The 22338-nt window shown below is 45.2% G+C and overlaps 1 protein-coding gene across 1 annotated transcript in view; it reads right to left on the bottom strand.

Moving 5' to 3' along the window:
- The window catches only part of LOC106607602 (glutamate receptor ionotropic, delta-1), a 483227-nt gene that overhangs the window by 185793 nt on the left and 275096 nt on the right, over positions 1 to 22338 (bottom strand). Inside the window, exon 4 of the mRNA XM_014204697.3 lies at positions 8921 to 9126. Within this exon, the coding sequence (XP_014060172.3) occupies positions 8921 to 9126 (206 nt within the window). The remainder of the gene's footprint in view (positions 1 to 8920; positions 9127 to 22338) is intronic.

The raw sequence follows: 22338 nt of genomic DNA, 5'->3' as shown, positions 1-22338 counted from the left end.
GAAAGAAAAACATGGAGTCGTCTCGTGCACGCGCACTCCATTGTCATTGTTCCCTGCCTGACCACTCACAAAAACTCACAAAAACTCCAGATTAAATCGGGTATGTTTTTTATCCGGCCGTGAAAATACTGCCCCCTATCCCAAACAGGTTAAAATATTAGACTAAATCAATGCATATATAGTTGATTTTATTAAAACAGGGTGTCTGTATATGGAAAAATACATGTAAAAACATTTCCATCAATTGATTGGTCGAAAGAACAGATTACTTTTGGTCGACCAAGATTTTTTTTCATCAGAGACAGCTCTAATCTGATTGCATCCATTGCTTGTATCTCATCACCAAGACAAGATGGTGCATTGGGCGATTAGACCTACAAGCAAATCAAAAGAGGAGCAGGTGGTGAGCAACTTTGTATTCATTCATTCTTGTCTGAATAAAAATATATTCATATCTAGCCTGGAAATTACCACAAGACAATATACTGTTTACAGTATGTACTGCACACTTGTGTATCGGCATTATACCAGTACAGAGATTTAAGTTATTGGTTCCAGATAGAGAAAGGGGGCTAATTCTACCATCGCAAATCCTTTCAGATGTACACATTAATAGAAATGCATTAAAACATTTACAACACATATTAGAAATAATTATAGGAGATCAAAAAAATTTGTGGATGTTTACAATAATTAAATACTACAGTGACTTGCAAAATTATTCAGAACCCTTGGATTCCTTCACAATTTTATGTGTTACAAAGTGGGATTAAAACTGATTCAATTGTAATGTTTTGTCAACAATCTACACAAAATACTCTGTAATGTCAAAGTGGAAGAAAAATTCAAACTTTAAAAAAAGATTAATAGAAATTAAATAACTAAAATATAGTTGTTGCATAAATATTCAGCTCCCTGAGTCAAAACATGTTAGAACCACCTTTGGCATTGATTACAGCTGTGAGTCTTCTTGGTTGAGTCTATTAGTGCTTTGCAGGCATGGATTGTGCAATATTTGCCCATTATTCTTTTCAAAATTCTTCAAGATCTGTCAAGATCAAAAGTCTTGCCATACATTTTCAAGCAGATTTAAGTCAAAATTGCAATTTAGCCACTCAGGAAAATTCACTGTCTTTTTAGTAAGCAACTCCAGTGTAGATTTGGCCACATGTTGTGGGTTATTGTCCTGCTGAAAGGTTAATTCCTCTCTCAGTGTCTGTTGTAAAGCAAACTGAAGCAGGTTTTTGCCTGTGCTTAGCTCAATCCCATTTCTTAATTTAGGATTGCCTAAACAAATGGGCTGAATACTTATGCAACGACTATATTTTAGTAAATAATAAAAGACAAAAAATATATAAAATCCATTTTAATCCCACTGTAACACAATAAAATGTGAAATAATCTGAGGGGTTTGAATACTTTTGCAAAGCACTGTATATCCTCATTAAAAACATTCAACTGAGGCTCACGTAATATCTTCTGGGATAACAAAATATCCCCATGCTGATTCTGCTGCAATAACAAAACCAGCATGGGGGAAATTGAGTCCTCTATTCAATGTCTAACACTTACCTTGCTATTAGCCAACTCAAAGTGCTACTTTATGTGACCAAAATGAAGAGTTCACTTCTTCCAAATGACGCCACTCAAGCAATCAACACCAGAGACCTTCATTATCATTCTGGCCAGTCTAATTGAGCTGGAGACTTGGGGGGATAGTTGTGCTGAGACAATTCATTGTGTTTAAAATGCTAATTCTGATTTCAGTATTGGACATGCTTAATTATAATCATCCCCTTTCATTAACACTGTGGGTGGGATTGAAGCTGAGTGGCAGTGATGGGATCATAGAAAGGGATAGGCCAGTGGGCTTAGTGAGCATGAAAGCTTATTTTTGATGCCATCGTTGTGTTCTGTGTGTGTTGAGGCAATGAATCGTGCTGTGATCACAAATACAGGTCATGTCCAGCCCTTTCCATCTTAAATCAGTAGATTCAGGAAGGTTCAAAGGTAGAAGGTTCAAAGGTACCATCTGTGACTATGTGGAAACTGGGGAGAGTGAATTATTGTACTCTTGGGACAGAGTGGACACTATGGAGAATGGCTGTGAGAATAAAGTGATAATAGATGCAAGGGGTTAGTCACTAGATAAGAGAGTGGACCTGAGTGGTTAGGGTTTAATATAATAAGAATGTTAACCCTACGGAAGTTAAAGATAGAGTTAGAAGGGACACTGCGGAGAGGGTAGACATATAAAAAGAGAGAATGATTGCGATATCAATACCACAGACTGATACCTAGGTAAATGTGAAGAATAGAGTAGACCTTGGACCGAAGGAGTAGTTATCTTAGCAGGGATAGACCTTTTGACAGGGATACAAATAAGGTTGGTGGACCCTTGAGCAAGATGACACAGTGCTACTGAGTGCTATTAATGCTCTTAACATCCACATTGCCTTTCACTGAAATCTGGACATAATGGACATAATATAAGTGGACATAATATCCAGACACTATACACTGGACATACGGACATATACACTGAACAAAACTATACGCACAACATGTTAAGTGTTGGTCCCATGTTTCATGAGCTGAAATAAAAGATCCCATACATTTTCCATACGCATAAAAAGATTACTTCTCTCAAATGTTGTGCACAAATTAGTTTCCAACTTGTTGTCTAATGTTTATGTCCAATGGCCAATGAGCACTGATACGTTTTATATATAATTTATCTTTATATGACTAGGATTGAAAAGCATTTGGCTGTAGATTGTCGACATGATTCATGATGGTGACCGCTTGTCTAGCTTCCTCGCTAAGAATTTGAAAGTATGATGTTGACATGATCAGTCCAATAAATGCTACGGTAGATATAACGTGATTTGACGGCATTCTATCTGTGGCCAATGACCTTGAGCCTTCTTAGATGGCACTTCTAATGTAACTCTATGCAGCACCCAAGGGGCTTGAATTTTTTAGCTCTTCCTGTAGATTTTGCGGTGATGTAGTGTCCCTGTGAGTGACAGAACATTGAGCCAATCACGGCGCAACTAGAGAACATTATCAACCCCAACGCTCCATATTTTCCACTGGCTGCCCTACCACCACAGAAAGCACTGAGCTAGGCTGAAACACCTGCATTTTGGAGCTACCTTACTCAAAAAAGCAAAAAAGAGACCTTGTTTGTATGCAGCTTTATTAATTCCAAAAAATGTTTTTACATTGTTTGCAAACTGATACGTGACACGTATTAATGCAAAAAATAACATGCAAAACAGGCAACACACAACATATATATATGTATCTATATATATATATATATACTGCTAAAAAAAATAAAGGGAACACTTAAACAACACATCCTAGGTCTGAATGAAAGAAATAATCTTATTAAATACTTTTTTCTTTACATAGTTGAATGTGCTGACAACAAAATCACACAAAAATAACCAATGGAAATCCAATTTATCAACCCATGGAGGTCTGGATTTGGAGTCACACTCAAAATTAAAGTGGAAAACCACACTACAGGCTGATCCAACTTTGATGTAATGTCCTTAAAACAAGTCAAAATGAGGCTCAGTAGTGTGTGTGGCCTCCACGTGCCTGTATGACCTCCCTACAACGCCTGGGCATGCTCCTGATGAGGTGGCGGATGGTCTCCTGAGGGATCTCCTCCCAGACCTGGACTAAAGCATCCGCCAACTCCTGGACAGTCTGTGGTGCAACGTGGCGTTGGTGGATGGAGCGAGACATGATGTCCCAGAGGTGCTCAATTGGATTCAGGTCTGGGGAACGGGCGGGCCAGTCCATAGCATCAATGCCTTCCTCTTGCAGGAACTGCTGACACACTCCAGCCACATGAGGTCTAGCATTGTCTTGCATTAGGAGGAACCCAGGGCCAACCGCACCAGCATATGGTCTCACAAGGGGTCTGAGGATCTCATCTCGGTACCTAATGGCAGTCAGGCTACCTCTGGCGAGCACATGGAGGGCTGTGCGGCCCCCCAAAGAAATGCCACCCCACACCATGACTGACCCACCGCCAAACCGGTCATGCTGGAGGATGTTGCTGGCAGCAGAACGTTCTCCACGGCGTCTCCAGACTCTGTTACGTCTGTCACGTGCTCAGTGTGAACCTGCTTTCATCTGTAAAGAGCACAGGGCGCCAGTGGCGAATTTGACAATCTTGGTGTTCTCTGGCAAATGCCAAACGTCCTGCACGGTGTTGGGTTGTAAGCACAACCCCCACCTGTGGACGTTGGGCCCTCATACCACCCTCATGGAGTCTGTTTCTGACCGTTTAAGCAGACACATGCACATTTGTGGCCTGCTGGAGGTCATTTTGCAGGGCTCTGGCAGTGCTTCTCCTGCTCCTCCTTGCACAAAGGCGGAGGTAGCGGTCCTGCTGCTGGGTTGTTGCCCTCCTACGGCCTCCTCCACGTCTCCTGATGTACTGGCCTGTCTCCTGGTAGCGCCTCCATGCTCTGGACACTACGCTGACAGACACAGCAAACCTTCTTGCCACAGCTCGCATTGATGTGCCATCCTGGATGAGCTGCACTACCTGAGCCACTTGTGTGGGTTGTAGACTCCGTCTCATGCTACCACTAGAGTGAAAGCACCGCCAGCATTCAAAAGTGACCAAAACATCAGCCAGGAAGCATAGGAACTGAGAAGTGGTCTGTGGTCCCCACCTGCAGAACCACTCCTTTATTGGGGGTGTCTTGCTAATTGCCTATAATTTCCACCTGTTGTCTATTCCATTTGCACAACAGCATGTGAAATTTATTGTCAATCAGTGTTGCTTCCTAAGTGGACAGTTTGATTTCACAGAAGTGTGATTGACTTGGAGTTACATTGTGTTGTTGAAGTGTTCCCTTTATTTTTTTGAGCAGTATATATATATATATACAGTACCAGTCAAAGGTTTGGACACACCTACTCATTCAAGGGTTTTTCTTTATTTTGACTATTTTCAACATTGTAGAATAATAGTGAGGACATCAAAACTATGAAATTACACATATGGAATCATGTAGTAACCAAAAAAGTGTTAAACAAATCAAAATATATTTGAGATTTGAGATTCTTCGAAGTAGCCACCCTTTGCCTTGATGACAGCTTTGCACACTCTTGGCATTCAAGAGTGCAACCAGCTTCATAAGGATGTCACCTGGAATGCATTTCAATTAACTTGTTATGGATAGGGGGCAGTATTTTCACGGCCGGATAAAAACGTACCCGATTTAATCTGATCATTACTCCTGCCCAGAAACTAGAATATGCATATAATTATGAGCTTTGGATTGAAAACACTCCAAAGTTTCTAAAACTGTTTGAATGGTGTCTGTGAGTATAACAGAACTCCTTTGGCAGGCCAAAACCTGAGAAGAGTCCAAACAGGAAGCGCCCTCTCTGACTATTTCTTGGCCTTCTTGATCATCTCTATCCAAAACAGGGGATCTCTGCTGTAACGTGACATTTTCTAACGCTCCCATAGGCTCTCAGAAGGCGCCAGAACATTGAATGATGACTTTGCAGGCCATGGCTGAAAAACAGTAGCGCATTTGGATAGTGGTCGATCTGAGAACAATGAGACTGGGGGCGCGTGCACGAGACGACTCCATGTTTTTATTTTTTCGTCTTTGAACGAAAACAGGGTTTCCCGGTCGGAATATTATCGCTTTTTTTACGAGAAAAATCGCATAAAAATAGATTTTAAACAGCGTTTGACATGCTTCGAAGTTTGGTAATGGAATATTTAAAAAACAATTGTCACGAAACGCGCCGGGCGCGTCACCCTTCTTTACCCTTCGGATAGTGTCTTGAACGCACGAACAAAACGCCGCTATTTGGATATAACTATGGATTATTTGGAACCAAACCAACATTTGTTATTGAAGTAGAAGTCCTGGGAGTGCATTCTGACGAAGAACAGCAAAGGTAATCCAATTTTTCTTATAGTAAATCTGAGTTTGGTGAGGGCCAAACTTGGTGGGTGTCAAAATAGCTAGCCCGTGATGGCCAAGCTATCTACTCAGAATATTGCAAAATGTGCTTTCACCGAAAAGCTATTTTAAAATCGGACACCGCGATTGCATAAAGGAGTTCTGTATCTATAATTCTTAAAATAATTGTTATGTTTTTTGTGAACGTTTATCGTGAGTAATTTAGTAAATTCACCGGAAGTGTTCGGTGGGAATGCTAGTTCTGAACGTCACATGCTAATGTAAAAAGCTGGTTTTTGATATAAATATGAACTTGATTGAACAAAACATGCATGTATTGTATAACATAATGTCCTAGGAGTGTCATCTGATGAAGATCATCAAAGGTTAGTGCTGCATTTAGCTGTGTTTTTTTGTGACATTATATGCTAGCTTGAAAAATGGGTGTCTGATTATTTCTGGCTGGGTACTCTGCTGACATAATCTAATGTTTTGCTTTCGCTGTAAAGCCTTTTTGAAATCGGACAGTGTGGTTAGATAAAGGAGAGTCTTGTCTTTAAAATGGTGTAAAATGGTCATATGTTTGAAAAATGGAAGTTTTTGCATTTTTGAGGAATTTGTAATTCGCGCCACGCCTATCATTGGATATTGGAGCAGGTGTTCCGCTAGCGGAACGTCTAGATGTAAGAGGTTATTAACAGGTGTGCACTGTAAAAAGTTTATTTGTGGAATTTCATTCCTTCTTAATGCGTTTGAGCCAATCAGTTGTGTTGTGACAAGGTAGGGGTGGTATACAGAAAATAGCTCTATTTGGTAAAATATCAAGTCCATATTATGGCAAGAACAGCTCAAATAAACAAAGAGAAACGACAGTCCATCATTACTTTAAGACATGAAGGTCAGTCAATCTGGAAAATGTCAAGAAATTTGAAAGTTTCTTCAAGTGCACTCAAAAAAGCCATCAAGCGTTATGATGAAACTGGCTCTCATGAGGAGTGCCACAGGAAAGGAAGACCCAGAGTTACTTTGTGGCAGAGGATAAGTTAATTAAAGTTACATTGCAGCCCAAATAAATGCCTCACAGATTTGAAGTAACAGACACATCTCAACATCAACTGTTCAGAGGAAACTGCGTGAATCAGGCCAAATTGCTGCTTAGAAACCACTACTAAAGGAGACAATAAGAAGAAGAAACTTGCTCAGGACAAGAAACACAAGCAAAGGACATTAGACCGGTAAAAATCTGTCCTTTGAGTCCAAATGTTGTATTTCTGGTGTCTTTGTGAGACGCAGAGAAGGTGAACGGTTGATCTCCGCATGTGTGGTTCCCACCGTGAAGCATGGAGGAGATGTGATGGTGTGGGGGTGCTTTGCTGGTGACACTGTCTGTGATTTATTTAGAATTCAAGGCACACTTAACTAGCATGGCTACCACATCATTCTGCAGCGATACGCCATTCCATCTGGTTTGCGCTTAGCGGGACTATAATATGTTTTTCAACAGGACAATGACCCAACACACCTCCAGGCTGTGTAAGGGCTATTTGACCAAGAAGGAGAGTGATGGAGTGCTACATCAGATGACCTGGCCTCCACAATAACACAACCTCAACCCAATTGAGATGGTTTGGGACGAGTTGGACCGTAGAGTGAACGAAAAGCTGGCAACAAGTGCTCAGTATATGTGGGAACTCCTTCAAGACTGTTGGAAAAGCATTTCACGTGAAGCTGGTTGAGAGAATGCCAAGAGTGTGCAAAGCTGTCATCAAGGCTGAGGAGGGCTACTTTGAAGAATCTAAAATATATTTTGATTTGTTTAACACTTTTTTGGTTACTACATGAATCCATATGTGTTATTTCATAGCTTTGATGTAGAAAATTGTAAAAATAAAGAAAAACCCTTGAATGAGTAGGTGTGCCTAAACTTTTGCCTGGTACTATATATAAACAGGTGGGGCTCAAAACAGGCTCTGCCCCAGCTGCCCTGAATGATGGGTCGTCACTGTTCCCTGGTGCCATATGGCATTTTAAAACCCTGATGATAAACGAGTTCACAGAGGTCTGCAATTGTTTTGATTTATTTATTTAATAACTTGTTTATGATGGCTGTGATGTTAGTGATGTCCTAATGTAATGTTGTTATGGATAGAGGTATCCTGTGTGTGTTTGTTTTCTCTCCTTCTGCCCTTGTCACAGGTGCCAGTCATCAGTCGCCAATCAGTCGCTAATCAGAAGACACACCTGCTCCTTTTCCCTTACCCAATCAGATTCCCTTGGTTTAAAAGGAACCCAATCAGTTGTTTCTGGAGATCTCTCTTTTTTTTTGCACCTACATGTCACATTTGTCCAGTATTATGTGAGTACGTATTGTTATGGGGTATGACTGTTTGTTGGTGGTAAAAGCGGATACCGAGACAAGTTGCCCATGGGCATACACTACCCGTTGGAAAACATTGCCCAAGTACACTAGTTCGAACTGGGCGGACCACCAACTGTATTTTATTGGTTAGTTAGCTAGCTGTGCTTGAGACAGGTAAGACTAGCTTAGGGGTTTTTGGATACTTATTATTTATTTCCTTGGGTCCAGCTCAGCTCACCCCCCCCCCCCCCCCCCCCAACCTTGTGTTTACCAAATAAACCATAAGTGTTTGACGGTAGATTTAAGTTGTTTGTGGTTATTGGTTCTCATTGTTCCTTTTCACTATTTTGATTTGCATGAGATATGTTACGGGTCTCATTTCCATCCCCCCCCTAGACAGCATGGCAAAAGGGATTCGTAACAAATGTACTTGTTCTTTTTATTATATTTTACTTTATTGGCTCAGGGTACCATTGAAAATTAGACCCTGGTCTCAATTGAGCTCCCTTGATAAAATAAAAGTTAATAACATGACCATTTGACCTTTCAGTTAATCCCAAACAGAAAATAAGGAAAGTATAATGGTGGTCACCACACCACTCACCTGGTGAATGAACACCTGTGCTCCTCGGGGGCTCATGAGCAGCACGGCCCGCCGCAGCGTGTCCCGGTAGCGATTGAGCTCCTCGGTCCGCATGGTGCTGAACAGGTTGGCGAACACCCTGCTCACATTGCGATCCACCCTCTGCAGAGACACGTCCAGACCCTGCCGAGACGCCTGGTCCAGGAATGTTTGCAACCCACGGATGTCTGACAGAAGCAGAGACAAACATTTCAAAATGCAGTCGAAAATATCAGGAGGTGCAACTGTAACTAGGTTTAACTGATTATTTTATTACATTTTTTTTGTTCAAAACATTGACGTTTAGGTCCAAAAGGACTTCCAGGAAAAGCGAGAGATGCACTTCCCTTCTCTGGAGGATATTGGACAGGTTTTTCAGTAATTTTCATTCTCAGCTCTTGCAGGTGGGAGGCTACTTCAGTGGCAAAAGTGAACAGCTTTCAGCAACAAACAGATGTGCTTAATTTTGTTATAAGCCAGCATATCAATTGTGTTTTATATAAATATTTTTTGTTACCACTTTTTCACCTCAATTTCATGGTGTGTGATGGTACAAGGTCATCCCTGCCGGCCAACTCCCTTAACACGGATGACGCTGGGCCAATTGTACGCCACCCCATGAGTCTTCCAGTCGCGGCCGGCTGCGACAGAGCCTGGACTCAAACCCAGAATCTCAAGTGGCACAGCAAGCACTGTGATGCAGTGCCTTAGACCAATGCGCCACTCGGGAGGCCATATTAATTGTGTTTTAACGGGTATTTGAGTTTCTGTTATGATGCTTCAGTTTCAATGCACAGTTTTTCTCTGTTGATAGGTTACAGCCAGTGAAGAGGCAGGTGTGCAATCTCCCTGAGAAATGTGGAGGGAAACCTCTCCAGAGTTTCTACTGAACAGGCAAATCAAAGGTGAATGGAAACCGGACTCCCCAACGAGAATAATCAAGCCTACAGCTGTAGCTGCAGCCGTACCAAATGTCAAACTGGGTTTTTAAAGACAGGTGAACCATGCCATTTGCAGAGTGTCTCACTTCCCACTGTGGGAATAGTGGCAATCTGCTGTGTTTGAGTTTTTTCCAAATCTTCTCTCCTTGCACCTCTAGAGGATTTATGAGTCATTCAGGACCCTCATCAGTGTTCAGAGTAAACAGTCTCACGCAGCCGCACGCATGCGCACGCACCACACACTGTATGTTTGTATTTATTATTTTATTTCACCTTTTATTTAACCAGGTAGGCAAGTTGAGAACAAGTTCTCATTTACAATTGTGACCTGGCCAAGATAAAGCAAAGCAGCTCGACACATACAACAACACAGTTACACATGGAGTAAAACAAACATACAGTAGAAAAATATGTCTATATACAATGTGAGCAAATGAGGTGAGATAAGGGAGGTAAAGGCAAAAAAGGCCATGTTGGCGAAGTAAATACAATGTAGCAAGTAAAACCCTTGAATGGTAGATTTGTAGTGGAAGAAAGTGCAAAGTAGAAATAGAAATAATGGGGTGCAAAGGAGCTAAATAAATAAATACAGTAGGGGAAGATGTAGTTGTTTGGGCTAAATTATAGATGGGCTATGAACAGGTGCAGTGATCTGTGAGCTGCTCTGACAGCTGGTGCTTAAAGCAAGTGAGGGAGATAAGTGTTTCCAGTTTCAGAGATTTTTGTAGTTTCTTCCAGTCATTGGCAGCAGAGAACTGGAAGGAGAGACGGCCAAAGGAGGAATTGGTTTTGGGGGTGACCAGAGAGATATACCTGCTGGAGCGTGTGCTACAGGTGTGTGCTGCTATGGTGACCAGTGAGCTGAGATAAGGGGGGACTTTACCTAGCAGGGTCTTGTAGATGACCTGGAGCCAGTGGGTTTGGCGACGAGTATGAAGTGAGGGCCAGCCAACGAGAGTGTAAAGGTCACAGTGGTGGGTAGTATATGGGGCTTTGGTGACAAAATGGATGGCACTGTGATAGACTGCATCCAATTTGTTGAGTAGGGTGTTGGAGGCTATTTGGTAAATGACATCACCGAAGTCGAGGATCAGTAGGATGATCAGTTTTACGAGGGTATGTTTGGCAGCATGAGTGAAGGATGCTTTGTTGCGAAATAGGAAGCTAATTATAGATTTAACTTTGGATTGGAGATGTTTGATGTGAGTCTGGAAGGAGAGCTTACAGTCTAACCAGACACCTAGGTATTTGTAGTTGCCTGCCCGTCCAGAATAGTGATGCTGGATGGGCGGGCAGGTGCGGGCAGCGATCGGTTGAAGAGCATGCATTTAGTTTTACTTGTATTTAAGAGCAGTTGGAGGCCACGGAAGGAGAGTTGTATGGCATTGAAGCTCGTCTGGAGGGATGTTAACACAGTGTCCAAAGAAGGGCCAGAAGTATACAGAATGGTGTTGTCTGCATAGAGGTGGATCAGAGACTCACCAGCAGCAAGAGCGACATCATTGATGTATACAGAGAAAAGAGTTGGCCCAAGAATTGAACCCTGTGGCACCCCCATAGAGACTACCAGAGGCCCGGACAACAGGCCCCCCTGATTTAACACATTGAACTCTATCAGAGAAGTATTTGGTGAACCAGGCAAGGCAATCATTTGAGAAACCAAGGCTATTTAGTCTGCTGATGAGGATGTGGTGATTGACAGAGTCGAAAGCCTTGGCCAGGTCAATGAATACGGCAGCACAGTATTGTTTCTTATCGATGGCGGTTACGATATCGTTTAGGACCTTGAGCGTGGCTGAGGTGCACCCATGACCAGCTCTGAAACCAGATTGCATAGCGGAGAAGGTGCAGTGGAATTCGAAGTGGTCGGTAATTTGTTTGTTAACTTGGCTTTCGAAGACCTTAGAAAGGCAGGGTTGGATAGATATAGGTCTGTAACAGTTTGGGTCAAGAGTGTCCCCTCCTTTGAATAGGGGGATGACAGCAACTGCTTTCCAATCTTTTGGAATCTCAGATAACACGAAAGAGAGGTTGACCAGGCTAGTAATAAGGGTTGCAACAATTTCGGCAGATAATTTTAGAAAGAAAGGGTCCAGATTGTCTAGCCCGGCTGATTTGTAGGGGTCCAGATTTTGGCAGCTCTTTCAGAACATCAGCTGATTGGATTTGGGAAAAGGAGAAATGGGGAAGGCTTGGGCGAGTAGCTGTGGGGGGTGCAGTGCTGTTGACCATGGTAGGGGTAGCCAGGTGGAAAGCATGGCCAGCCGTAGAAAAATGCTTATTGAAATTCTCAATTATAGTGGATTTATCGGAGGTGACAGAGTTTCCTGTCCTCAGTGCAGTGGGCAGCTGGGAGGAGGTGTTCTTATTCTCCATGGACTTTACAGTGTTCCAGAACGTTTTTGAGTTTGTGTTGCAGGAAGCACATTTTTTGCTTGAAAAAGCTATCCTTGGCTTTTCTAACTGCCTGTGTATACTGGTTTCTAACTTACCTGAAAAGTTGCATATCACGTGGGCTGTTCGATGCTAATGCAGAACGCCACATGATGTTTTTGTGTTGGTTAAGGGCAGTCAGGTCTGGAGAGAACCAAGGGCTATATCTGTTCCTGGTTCTAAATTTCTTGAATGGGGCATGCTTATTTAAGATTGTGAGGAAGGCATTTAAAAAAAATAACCAGGCATCCTCTACTGACGGGATGAGGTCAATATCCTTCCAGGATACCCGGGCCAGGTCGATTAGAAAGGCTTGCTCACTGAAATGTTTCAGGGAGCGTTTGACAGTGATGAGTGGAGGTCGTTTGACCGCTGACCCATTACGGATGCAGGCAATGATGCAGTGATCGCTGAGATCTTGGTTGATAACAGCAGAGGTGTATTTAGAGGGCAATTTGGTGATATCTATGAGGGTGCCCGTGTTTATGGCTTTGTGGTGGTACCTGGTAGGTTCATTGATAATTTGTGTGAGATTGAGGGCATGAAGCTTAGATTGTAGGATGGCTGGGGTGTTAATCCCAGTTTAGGTCACCTAGCAGCACGAGCTCTGAAGATAGATGAGGGGCAATCAGTTCACATATGGTGTCCAGAGCACAGCTGGGGGCAGAGGGTGGTCTATAGCAGGCGGCAACGGTGAGAGACTTGTTTTTAGAGAGATGGATTTTTAAAAGTAGAAGTTCAAATTGTTTGGGTACAGACCTGGATAGTAGGACAGAACTCTGCAGGCTATCTCTGCAGTAGATTGCAACACCGCCCCCTTTGGCCGTTCTATCTTGTCTGAAAATGTTGTAGTTAGGGATGAAGATTTCAGAGTTTTTGGTGGACTTCCTAAGCCAGGATTCAGACACGGCTAGGACATCCGGGTTGGCAGAGTGTGCTAAAGCAGTGAATAAAACAAACTTAGGGAGAAGGCTTCTAATGTTAACATGCATGAAACCAAGGCTATTACGGTTACAGAAGTCATCAAAAAAGAGCGCCTGGGGAATAGGAGTGGAGCTAGGCACTGCAGGACCTGGATTAACCTCCACATCACCAGAGGAACAGAGGAGAAGTAGGATAAAGGTAAGATTTGTACCTTGTCAGCTCGGGGACTTGAACTTGCAACCTTTTGGTTATTAGTCCAACACTCTAACCACTAGGCTACGCTGCCGCCCCACAATGGTAATATACACTGAACAAAAATATAAACGCAACATGTAAAGGGTCCCATGTTTTATGAGCTGAAATAAAAGATCCCAGAAAGGTTCCATGCACACAAAAAGCTTATTTCTCTCAAATGTTGTGCACAAATTTGTTTATATTCCTGTTAGTGAGCATTTCTCCTATGCCAAGATAATCCATCCACTTGACAGGTGTGGCATATCAATAAACTGATTAAACATCACGATCATTACACAGATAAAATAAAAGGCCACTCTAAAATGTGCAGTTTTGTCATGCAATACAATTCCACAGATGTCTCAAGTTTTGAGGGAGCATGCAATTGGCATGCTGACTGCAGGAATGTTCACCAGAGTTGTTTCCAGATTATTTTATCTTAATTTCTCTACCATAAACTGTATCCAACGTTGTTTTACAGAATTTGGCAGTTCGTCCTACCGGCCTCAAAACTGCCCAGGACCTCCACATCCGGCTTCTTCACCTGAGTGATCGTCAGAGCGGGTAAGGGGGCTCTACAGTGGGCTCCTGCCCAGTCATGTGAAATCCATAGATTAGGGCCTAATGAATTTATTTCAACTGACTGATTTCATGTTACTCAACAAATTCTTTGAAATTGCTTCATGTTGCGTTTATATTTTTGTTTAGTATTTGTTGTGTTTATACTGCTCAGGGTCACAAAGGGAAAATACAATAACAAGAAAACACTTGACCAATTCATGAAGAAGACCGATACTGTGCACATCTTCTGCTTTCTCCTTGTGTTTCATTGGGCAAAACTATAGGCCCATGTCTGGCCACAATAACCTCACTCACAATGAACAAATGCACAGAACCAGGAACGTAATTTATGTTGTACTTTCCAAACTGTACTCTTCATAGCTTAGAAACATTGTATTTTCTCATTTTGAAGCAAAGGTTTTGTCTCTCTCTCTCTCTCATGCTTCTTGCTCTCTCTCTCTCTCTCTCTCTCTCTCTCTTGCTCTTTCTCACACTCTCTCTTGCTCTCTCTCTTGCTCTTTCTCTTTCTCTTGCTCTTTCTCTCTCACACTCTCTCTCACATTCTCTCTCACATTCTCTCTCACACGCACTCTCACACACACTCTCTCTCACGCTTTCTGCCCTCTCTCTCTCTTGCTCTTTCTCTCACACTTTCTCTCTCTTGCTCTTTCTCTCACACTCTCACACACTTTCACACACTTTCACTCTCACACACTTTCACTCTCGCACTCTCTCTCACACGCTCTCTCTCGCACGCTTGCGCTCTCTCTCTCGCACACTCGCACTCTCTCTCTCGCACGCTCGCTCTCTCGCATTATCTCTCTCTCTCGCATTATCTCTCTCTCACACGTTTCTTGCCCTCTCTCTTTCTCGCAGTGCATGCTGGGAGTTTTTGGGAGTTTGAGTGTTTGGTGTAGAGGGCTCTGTCCTAACTTTTTTTCTTGATTCTGTTCTTGGTCTTTTCTTTCAATTTTATTTTCTATGGTGGAGAGTTAATGTACTATTTGTATTAGCGGTATCCACAGGCTTTTTTCAAATTTAGGGTGGAAGAGGACAGAGTTAATTTCCTTGGGTTTGGAAGGTGTGGTGTGTGCGATGGCTTCTCAGCCTAGCGCGGAGGAGACGCTGTCGATACGGCATGGATTCAGGTGTATTCCTGAGAATGGGGTTAAAGTGGAGGAGGTTCTGCTCGCAGTCGTTGAACAGGTAGGAGCTGAATTTATACATTCCGCTTCTAGAATGAACAAAGCTGTGGTTGTGTTCATGAAAAGAGCAAATTTGGTCGGTAGGCTAATTGCTAGTGGAATATTTGTAAGGGGTGTGTTGGTGCCAATTTTGCCTCTTTCTACCCCTTCGACAAGGGTGGTAGCTGCAAATTTGCCTCCGTTTATTACGGATGATCAAATCAGGAAAGATCTGAGTCGTTTTGGAAAGTTTGCTAGCGGTTTTTGTGTACTGTCGGCAGGTTTTCAGGCAGATGCCGTTAAGCACGTTGTTTCGTTCCGGGGCAAGTGTTTATGTTTCTGAATAACAATAAGCAACAGCTAAGTGTGCATTTTAAAGTGAGGCATGGGGAGGGGCTCTACACAGGGTTTGCCAGCACAGATAGTCTACAGTGTTTTGAGTGTGGGGATTTGAGGTATAAGAGCTTTTGCGTGCCCACACAAAGGCCGTAGAAAAGGTGAGGGCACAAGCGCTAGTGAGGGAAATCGAGGTCAACGTGCAGGGGGCAATGAGATGCAGAGGCTGGGCCTAGTCATGCCAGATATTGTGGTGTAGATGAGGCTAGGCCTAGTCAGGCTAGAGATGGTGGGGTAGCTGAGGCTGGGTCTAGTCTTGCTATGGATGGTGGTGTAGCTGAGGCTGGGTCTAGTCCTGCTATGGATGGTGGTGTAGCTGAGGCTGGGCCTAGTCCTGCTATGGATGGTGGTGTAGATGAGGCTGGGCCTAGTCCTGCTATGGATGGTGGTGTATATGAGGCTGGGCCTAGTCCTGCTATTGATGGTGGTGTAGATGAGGCTGGGCCTAGTCCTGCTATGGATGGTGGTGTAGATGAGGCTGGGTCTAGTCATGCTATGGAGGGTGGTGTAGATGAGGCTGGGTCTAGTCCTGCTATGGAGGGTGGTGTAGATGAGGCTGGGTCTAGTCCTGCTATGGAGGGTGGTGTAGATGAGGCTGGGTCTTGTCAGGTTATGCTAGTGGATGAGGAGAGTATAGTGGGGAAGTGTAAGTGACTGGGGGGGAGGAGGAGGGTGTCAAGCGGAAAAGGAAAAAGAAGGAGAAGAAAGGATGTGGGAGGGGAGAGGCTGATGTGGTCAAAGGCACCATGGAACCTTTGCCTGGTGCTGGGGGGGAGGTCCTGACCAGAGAGGAAGGGCAGGTGGTCAGGATGGGAGATGAGGAGGAAAGTGAGTCTGAGGAGGATGATGAGTTTTTTTTCAGACTCCTCTGCAATGGGTCAGGAGCTGACAGCCATTCAAGCAGAGGGGTCAAAGTACACGTTGGGGGAACTGAGGTTCCTGAATGAGACCAAGGGGAAAAAAGTTAATCTTGAGGCCTTTTTTTCTGATCCGAGAAAGTTTGTGAAGATCAGTACAACATGCTATGAAAAATGAGGGGTATGGTGTCCTCTCACCCAGGAAACGGTTAAGGTTGTGGGTCACAACAGTGCGTAAGGGTCTACCTTCAGACACTGTTTAGATGTATAGTTTCTTTCTGGCACTTGGGCTTTTTGAGCTTTGCTATTGGTCTCTTTCTTTGCTGGCTTCACTTCCACTTCTTATGGAGACTCTTCGGGTAGGCTCGCTCAATATAAATGGCGCCAGAGATGCGGGAAAGAAGAGTGTGTTGGGTGAATATGTAAAACCCCAAAAAGTACAGGTGTTGTCTCTGCAGGAGACGCATAGTGATGTGGTGAATGAAGTCGACTGGGGGCTCTGGTGGAAAGGGGCAGGTGTGTTGAGCCATGGGACAAATTTTAGTGCAGGGGTGGCAGTCCGTTTGTACCGGGTCTGTCTGTAAAAATTTGCTCCTCAAAGGTGTGTAGGGGTAGGCTGCTTGTTGTAAAAGCAGAAATTAACAACATGGGTTTCGCCTTTATAAATGTGTATGCGCCTAATACAGGGAGACAGAGGGGGGTTCTATTTGGGTGTCTTAGACAGGAACTCTCACAGGTAGCGCCTGAGGAGACGCTGGTGGTCGGCGGGGACTGGAACTGTACAATGGATTTTACGAAAGACAGAAATGGGGAAGAGCCTCATTCAGTGTCAGTGGGAGTGTTAAGGGACATCATTAATCAGTTCGACCTAGTGGATGTTTGGAGAACTAAACATCCCAACACAAGACCATATACATGGGTGAAGGTTTTTGGGGCTAGGGTGAGTGCAGCCCGACTTGATCGTTTTTACATGTCCAGGAATCGGAGCAATAGGCTGTTGGGCGCTACCATTCTCCCAGTGGGGTTTTCGGATCACCACATAACCATGGCTCAGCTATCTATTTCACCAGGGCCCCGGCAGGCATCCTATTGGAAGTTCAATGTAAAGCTCTTACTAGATGCCACTTTTTGCTTAGGTTTACAGACCTTTTGGGAAAGGTGGGGGCAGCTAAGAGAGGAGTCAATGGTGGAATGTGGGGAAACTCCAAATTCGGCTTTTCTATCAACAGTATACAGCTCTCTCATCCTCAGAGGCTAGGAGAGTATTGGGGGAACTAGAGCATTGTATTAGTGAGATCGAGGTAGAGATGTTGGCGCAAGGCAATGTAGGCCTCCAGGCTAATTTAGCTGAATTACGTAGGGACCTGGGTAGATTTTTCCAGGTTAAAGCAAAGGGAGCACTTGTAAGCGCTAGGTCCATGCTCAAGAAGATGGATGCTCCCAGCTCCTTCTTCTTTGGTTTGGAAAGACAGAGCGGTGAAGCCAAGGGTATGCATTGTCTACGGCTGTCTGATGGGCGTGTGACCTCTGTGATGGGAGAGATGCGGGAGCGAACTGTGGAGTTTTATACTGAGTTGTATAGGGCAGAAATGTGTGATCCTATGTGTGCTTAGGTCTTGTTTGCAGAACTCCCTAAGCTCTCTCTGGCACAGAGGGATGAAATGGACATTCCTCTGTTGTCCCATGAACTGGCAGAGGCCGTAACCCAGATGTCCCCTGGTCGTGCACCGGGGGTCGATGGACTCCCAGTGGAGTTTTATAAAAAATTATTGGACTGGATTTCTTTTGCGTGAATGTGTCGGGGTAGGGAGGGTCGCCGATGAGCTGCCGTCGGGCAGTTCTGACTCTCCTGCCCAAAAAAGGGGACTTGTGTGAACTTAAGAACTGGAGGCCTGTGGCATTGCTCTGTGCGGACTACGAGATATTTGCCAAGGTCCTCTCTAACAGACTGAAGTCCCACCTAGACTCAATAGTACATAAGGACCTAACATATTATGTACCAGGATGCTCAATCACGGACACCTTGCTCTTAATCAGGGACATGTTGGACTTGTCGAGAGGTTCTAATGTGGACTTTGGACAGGTTTCTTTAGATCAAGAGAAGGCTTTTGATAGAGTGGACCATGAGTATCTGTTTAATGTGATGTTTGGGAAGAGTTTTTTTATGACCTGTGTGAAGCTGTTGTATGCTGGGGCGTCATGTATGGTCAAGGTGGGAGGGGGCTCAGTAGGCCAGTCTGGGTGAGATGGGACATTAGACAAGGATGCCCTCATTCGGGGCAGTTATATACACAAAGCATTGAGCCTTTTTTGGGCCTGCTACGTAGGAGACTGCAGGGAGTGTGCTGGACAGGCATGGTGTGGTGACAGGCATAGCAGTGTCAGCGTATGCAGATTACGTCTCTGTGATGGGCAGGATATGAAGGCACTAGAGACCAGTCTGAAGGTATACGAGGGAGCTTCGTCAGCTAAAATAAACTGGAGCAAGAGCAAAGGCCACCAATGTTTCCGCCACTGCAGGTGACGGCAGAGACTGGGGACTGGCAAGGGGGTCTGGAGGACTTGTTAGATTTTAACACGCCGAGTTTGAGGGGGTGGGAGGTAAAGCCCGCTACAACCTCTGCATTAAGGTGAGGAACATTAGGAGCCTAACAGGAGTGAAGGCACATCAGTGGCGGGGTATGTGGGGAGGAGATTATGGTGGGTTTTAGATGGAGGGGGCTTTACAAACCCCCAGTACCAAAGAGGTCAGGGGACCTCCAGTGGAGGGTTCTACATGGGTTGAACCGGGACTTGGGCAGGGGTGTCTTTTCTGTGTTATGAGAGAAACTGTGATTCATGTGTTTTCTGTGTGCGCCAGGTTAATGCCATTAATGGTTGGAATGTCTGTGTGAGAGGTTGGGGGTGTTTTTTACTGAATTTTCTGTTTGCTCAGGCAAAGTTGGGGGAATAACAGACCCTTTACTAGTGTTTAATGGGATGGTCTCTGCGCTCCTTAGGGTCGAATTTGAGTTCTATAAAATTATAAAAAGTATGGAGATGTTTCAGGAGATATGGTGTGTTGGGGGGGCTGTCTGTATAGCTAGGGAAGATGTTTTGGATATACGGTTGTAGAAGTGGTGAGTTTTTTGTTGTTTTGTTATTGTGATATGTGGTGTTTTGTATCGTGTGGCAGAGGGAAAGGTGAGTAGGTTACATGTATGCAGTACAGGATATATTTTGGTGTTTTATTTAAGGGGGGGTGAGGTTTTAATGAAATGAGAATGTTTCATTAAAGAAAGACAAAAAGTCAAATAAGTCTCACATGCACTCTCTCTCCTACGCTTCTTGCCCGCTCTCTCACGCTTCTTGCTCTTTCTCACACACTCTCTCTCACACACACACGCTCACTCTCTCTCACACGCACTCTCTCTCACACGCACACGCACACTCTCTCACTCTCACTCTCTCTCACTCGCTCTCTCTCTCTCAAACGCACACTCTCTCACTCTCACTCTCTCTCACACGCACACTGTCTCTCAAACGCACACTCTCTCACTCTCTCTCACACGCTCTCTCTCACACGCACTCTCTCTCTCTCTCTCTCTCTCTCTTGCACACTCTCTCACACACTCTCGCACACTCTCTCACTCTCACTCACTCTCTCTCACACGCTCTCTCTCTCTCAAACGCACACTCTCTCACTCTCTTTCACACGCACACTGTCTCTCAAACGCACACTCTCTCACTCTCTCTCACACGCACTCTCTCTCTCTCTCTCTCTCTCTCACGCGCGCACTCTCTCGCGCTCTCTCTCGCACTCACGCTCTCTCTCTCACGTGCTTGCTCTTTCTCACACACACACTCTCACACGCGCCCTCTCGCTTGCTCTTTCTCTGATTCACACTCACTCTCTCTCTCACACATGCTCTCTCTCAGACATGCTCTCTCTCACACATGCTCTCTCTCTCTCGCTCTCTCACACATGCTCTCTCTCGCTCTCTCACACATGCTCTCTCTCACTCTCACACACATGCTCTCAGACATGCTCTCTCTCTCGCTCTCACACACATGCTCTCTCTCGCTCTCACACACATGCTCTCGCTCTCGCTCTCACACACGCTCTCGCTCTCACACACGCTCTCTCACTCTCACACATGCTCTTTCTCGCTCTCACACGCTCTCACACACGCTCTCTCTCGCTCTCACACACGCTCTCTCGCTCTCACACCTGCTCTCGCTCTCACACACGCTCTCTCACACACGCTCTCTCTCGCTCTCACACACGCTCTCTCTCGCTCTCACACATGCTCTCGCTCTCTCGCTCACACATGCTCTCGCTCTCTCTCTCACACATGCTCGCTCCCTCTCGCTCTCACACATGCACGCTCTCTCTCGCTCTCACACATGCTCGCTCTCTCTCGCGCTCGCGCATGCTCGCTCTCTCTCGCGCTCGCTCTTTCTCACACACTCTCTCGCTTGCTCTTTCTCTCTCTCTCTGACTCTCTCTCTCGCTCTCTCTCGCTCTCTCTCACACATGCTCTCACTCTCTCTCACACATGCTCTCGCTCTCTCTCACACATGCTCTCGCTCTCTCTCACACATGCTCTCGCTCTCTCTCACACATGCTCTCGCTCTCTCTCACACATGCTCTCGCTATCTCTCACACATGCTCTCTCTCTCTCACACATGCTCTCTCTCTCTCACACATGCTCTCTCTCTGCTCTCTCACACATGCTCTCTCTCTGCTCTCTCACACATGCTCTCTCACATGCTCTCTCTCTCGCTCGCTCTCTCACACATGCTCTCTCTCTCGCTCTCTCTCTCACACATGCTCTCTCGCTCTCTCTCTCACACATGCTCTCTCTCGCTCTCTCTCACACATGCTCTCTCTCGCACTCTCTCTCTCTCTCACACATGCTCTCGTTCTCTCTCACACATGCTCTCGCTATCTCTCACACATGCTCTCTCTCTCTCTCTCACACACATTCTCTCTCTCACACGCTCTCTCTCTCACACGCTCGCTCTCTCTCTCTCTCACACACACACATGCTCTCTCTCTCTGTCTCTCACACATGCTCTCTCTCTCACGCTCTCTCGCACGCTTTCTCGCTCTCTCACACGCTCTCTCTCTCACGCATGCTCTCTCTCTCTCACACACACACATGCTCTCTCTCTCACACACACACATGCTCTCTCTCACACACACATGTGCTCTCTCTCTCTCACGCGCTAGCTCTCTCACACATGCTCGCTCTCTCTCACGCGCTTGCTTTCTCACACACACTCTCTCTCTCGCTCTCACACACATGCTCTCTCTCGCTCTCACACACATGCTCTCGCTCTCGCTCTCACACACGCTCTCGCTCTCACACACGCTCTCTCACTCTCACACATGCTCTTTCTCGCTCTCACACGCTCTCACACACGCTCTCTCTCGCTCTCACACACGCTCTCTCGCTCTCACACCTGCTCTCGCTCTCACACACGCTCTCTCACACACGCTCTCTCTCGCTCTCACACACGCTCTCTCTCGCTCTCACACATGCTCTCGCTCTCTCGCTCACACATGCTCTCGCTCTCTCTCTCACACATGCTCGCTCCCTCTCGCTCTCACACATGCACGCTCTCTCTCGCTCTCACACATGCTCGCTCTCTCTCGCGCTCGCGCATGCTCGCTCTCTCTCGCGCTCGCTCTTTCTCACACACTCTCTCGCTTGCTCTTTCTCTCTCTCTCTGACTCTCTCTCTCGCTCTCTCTCGCTCTCTCTCACACATGCTCTCACTCTCTCTCACACATGCTCTCGCTCTCTCTCACACATGCTCTCGCTCTCTCTCACACATGCTCTCGCTCTCTCTCACACATGCTCTCGCTCTCTCTCACACATGCTC

Source organism: Salmo salar, chromosome 01, assembly GCF_965601325.2.
Source record: "Salmo salar chromosome 01, fSalSal1, whole genome shotgun sequence".
NCBI classification, from domain to species: Eukaryota; Metazoa; Chordata; class Actinopteri; order Salmoniformes; family Salmonidae; genus Salmo; species Salmo salar.
This window is presented reverse-complemented; position numbering and strand designations above follow the sequence as displayed.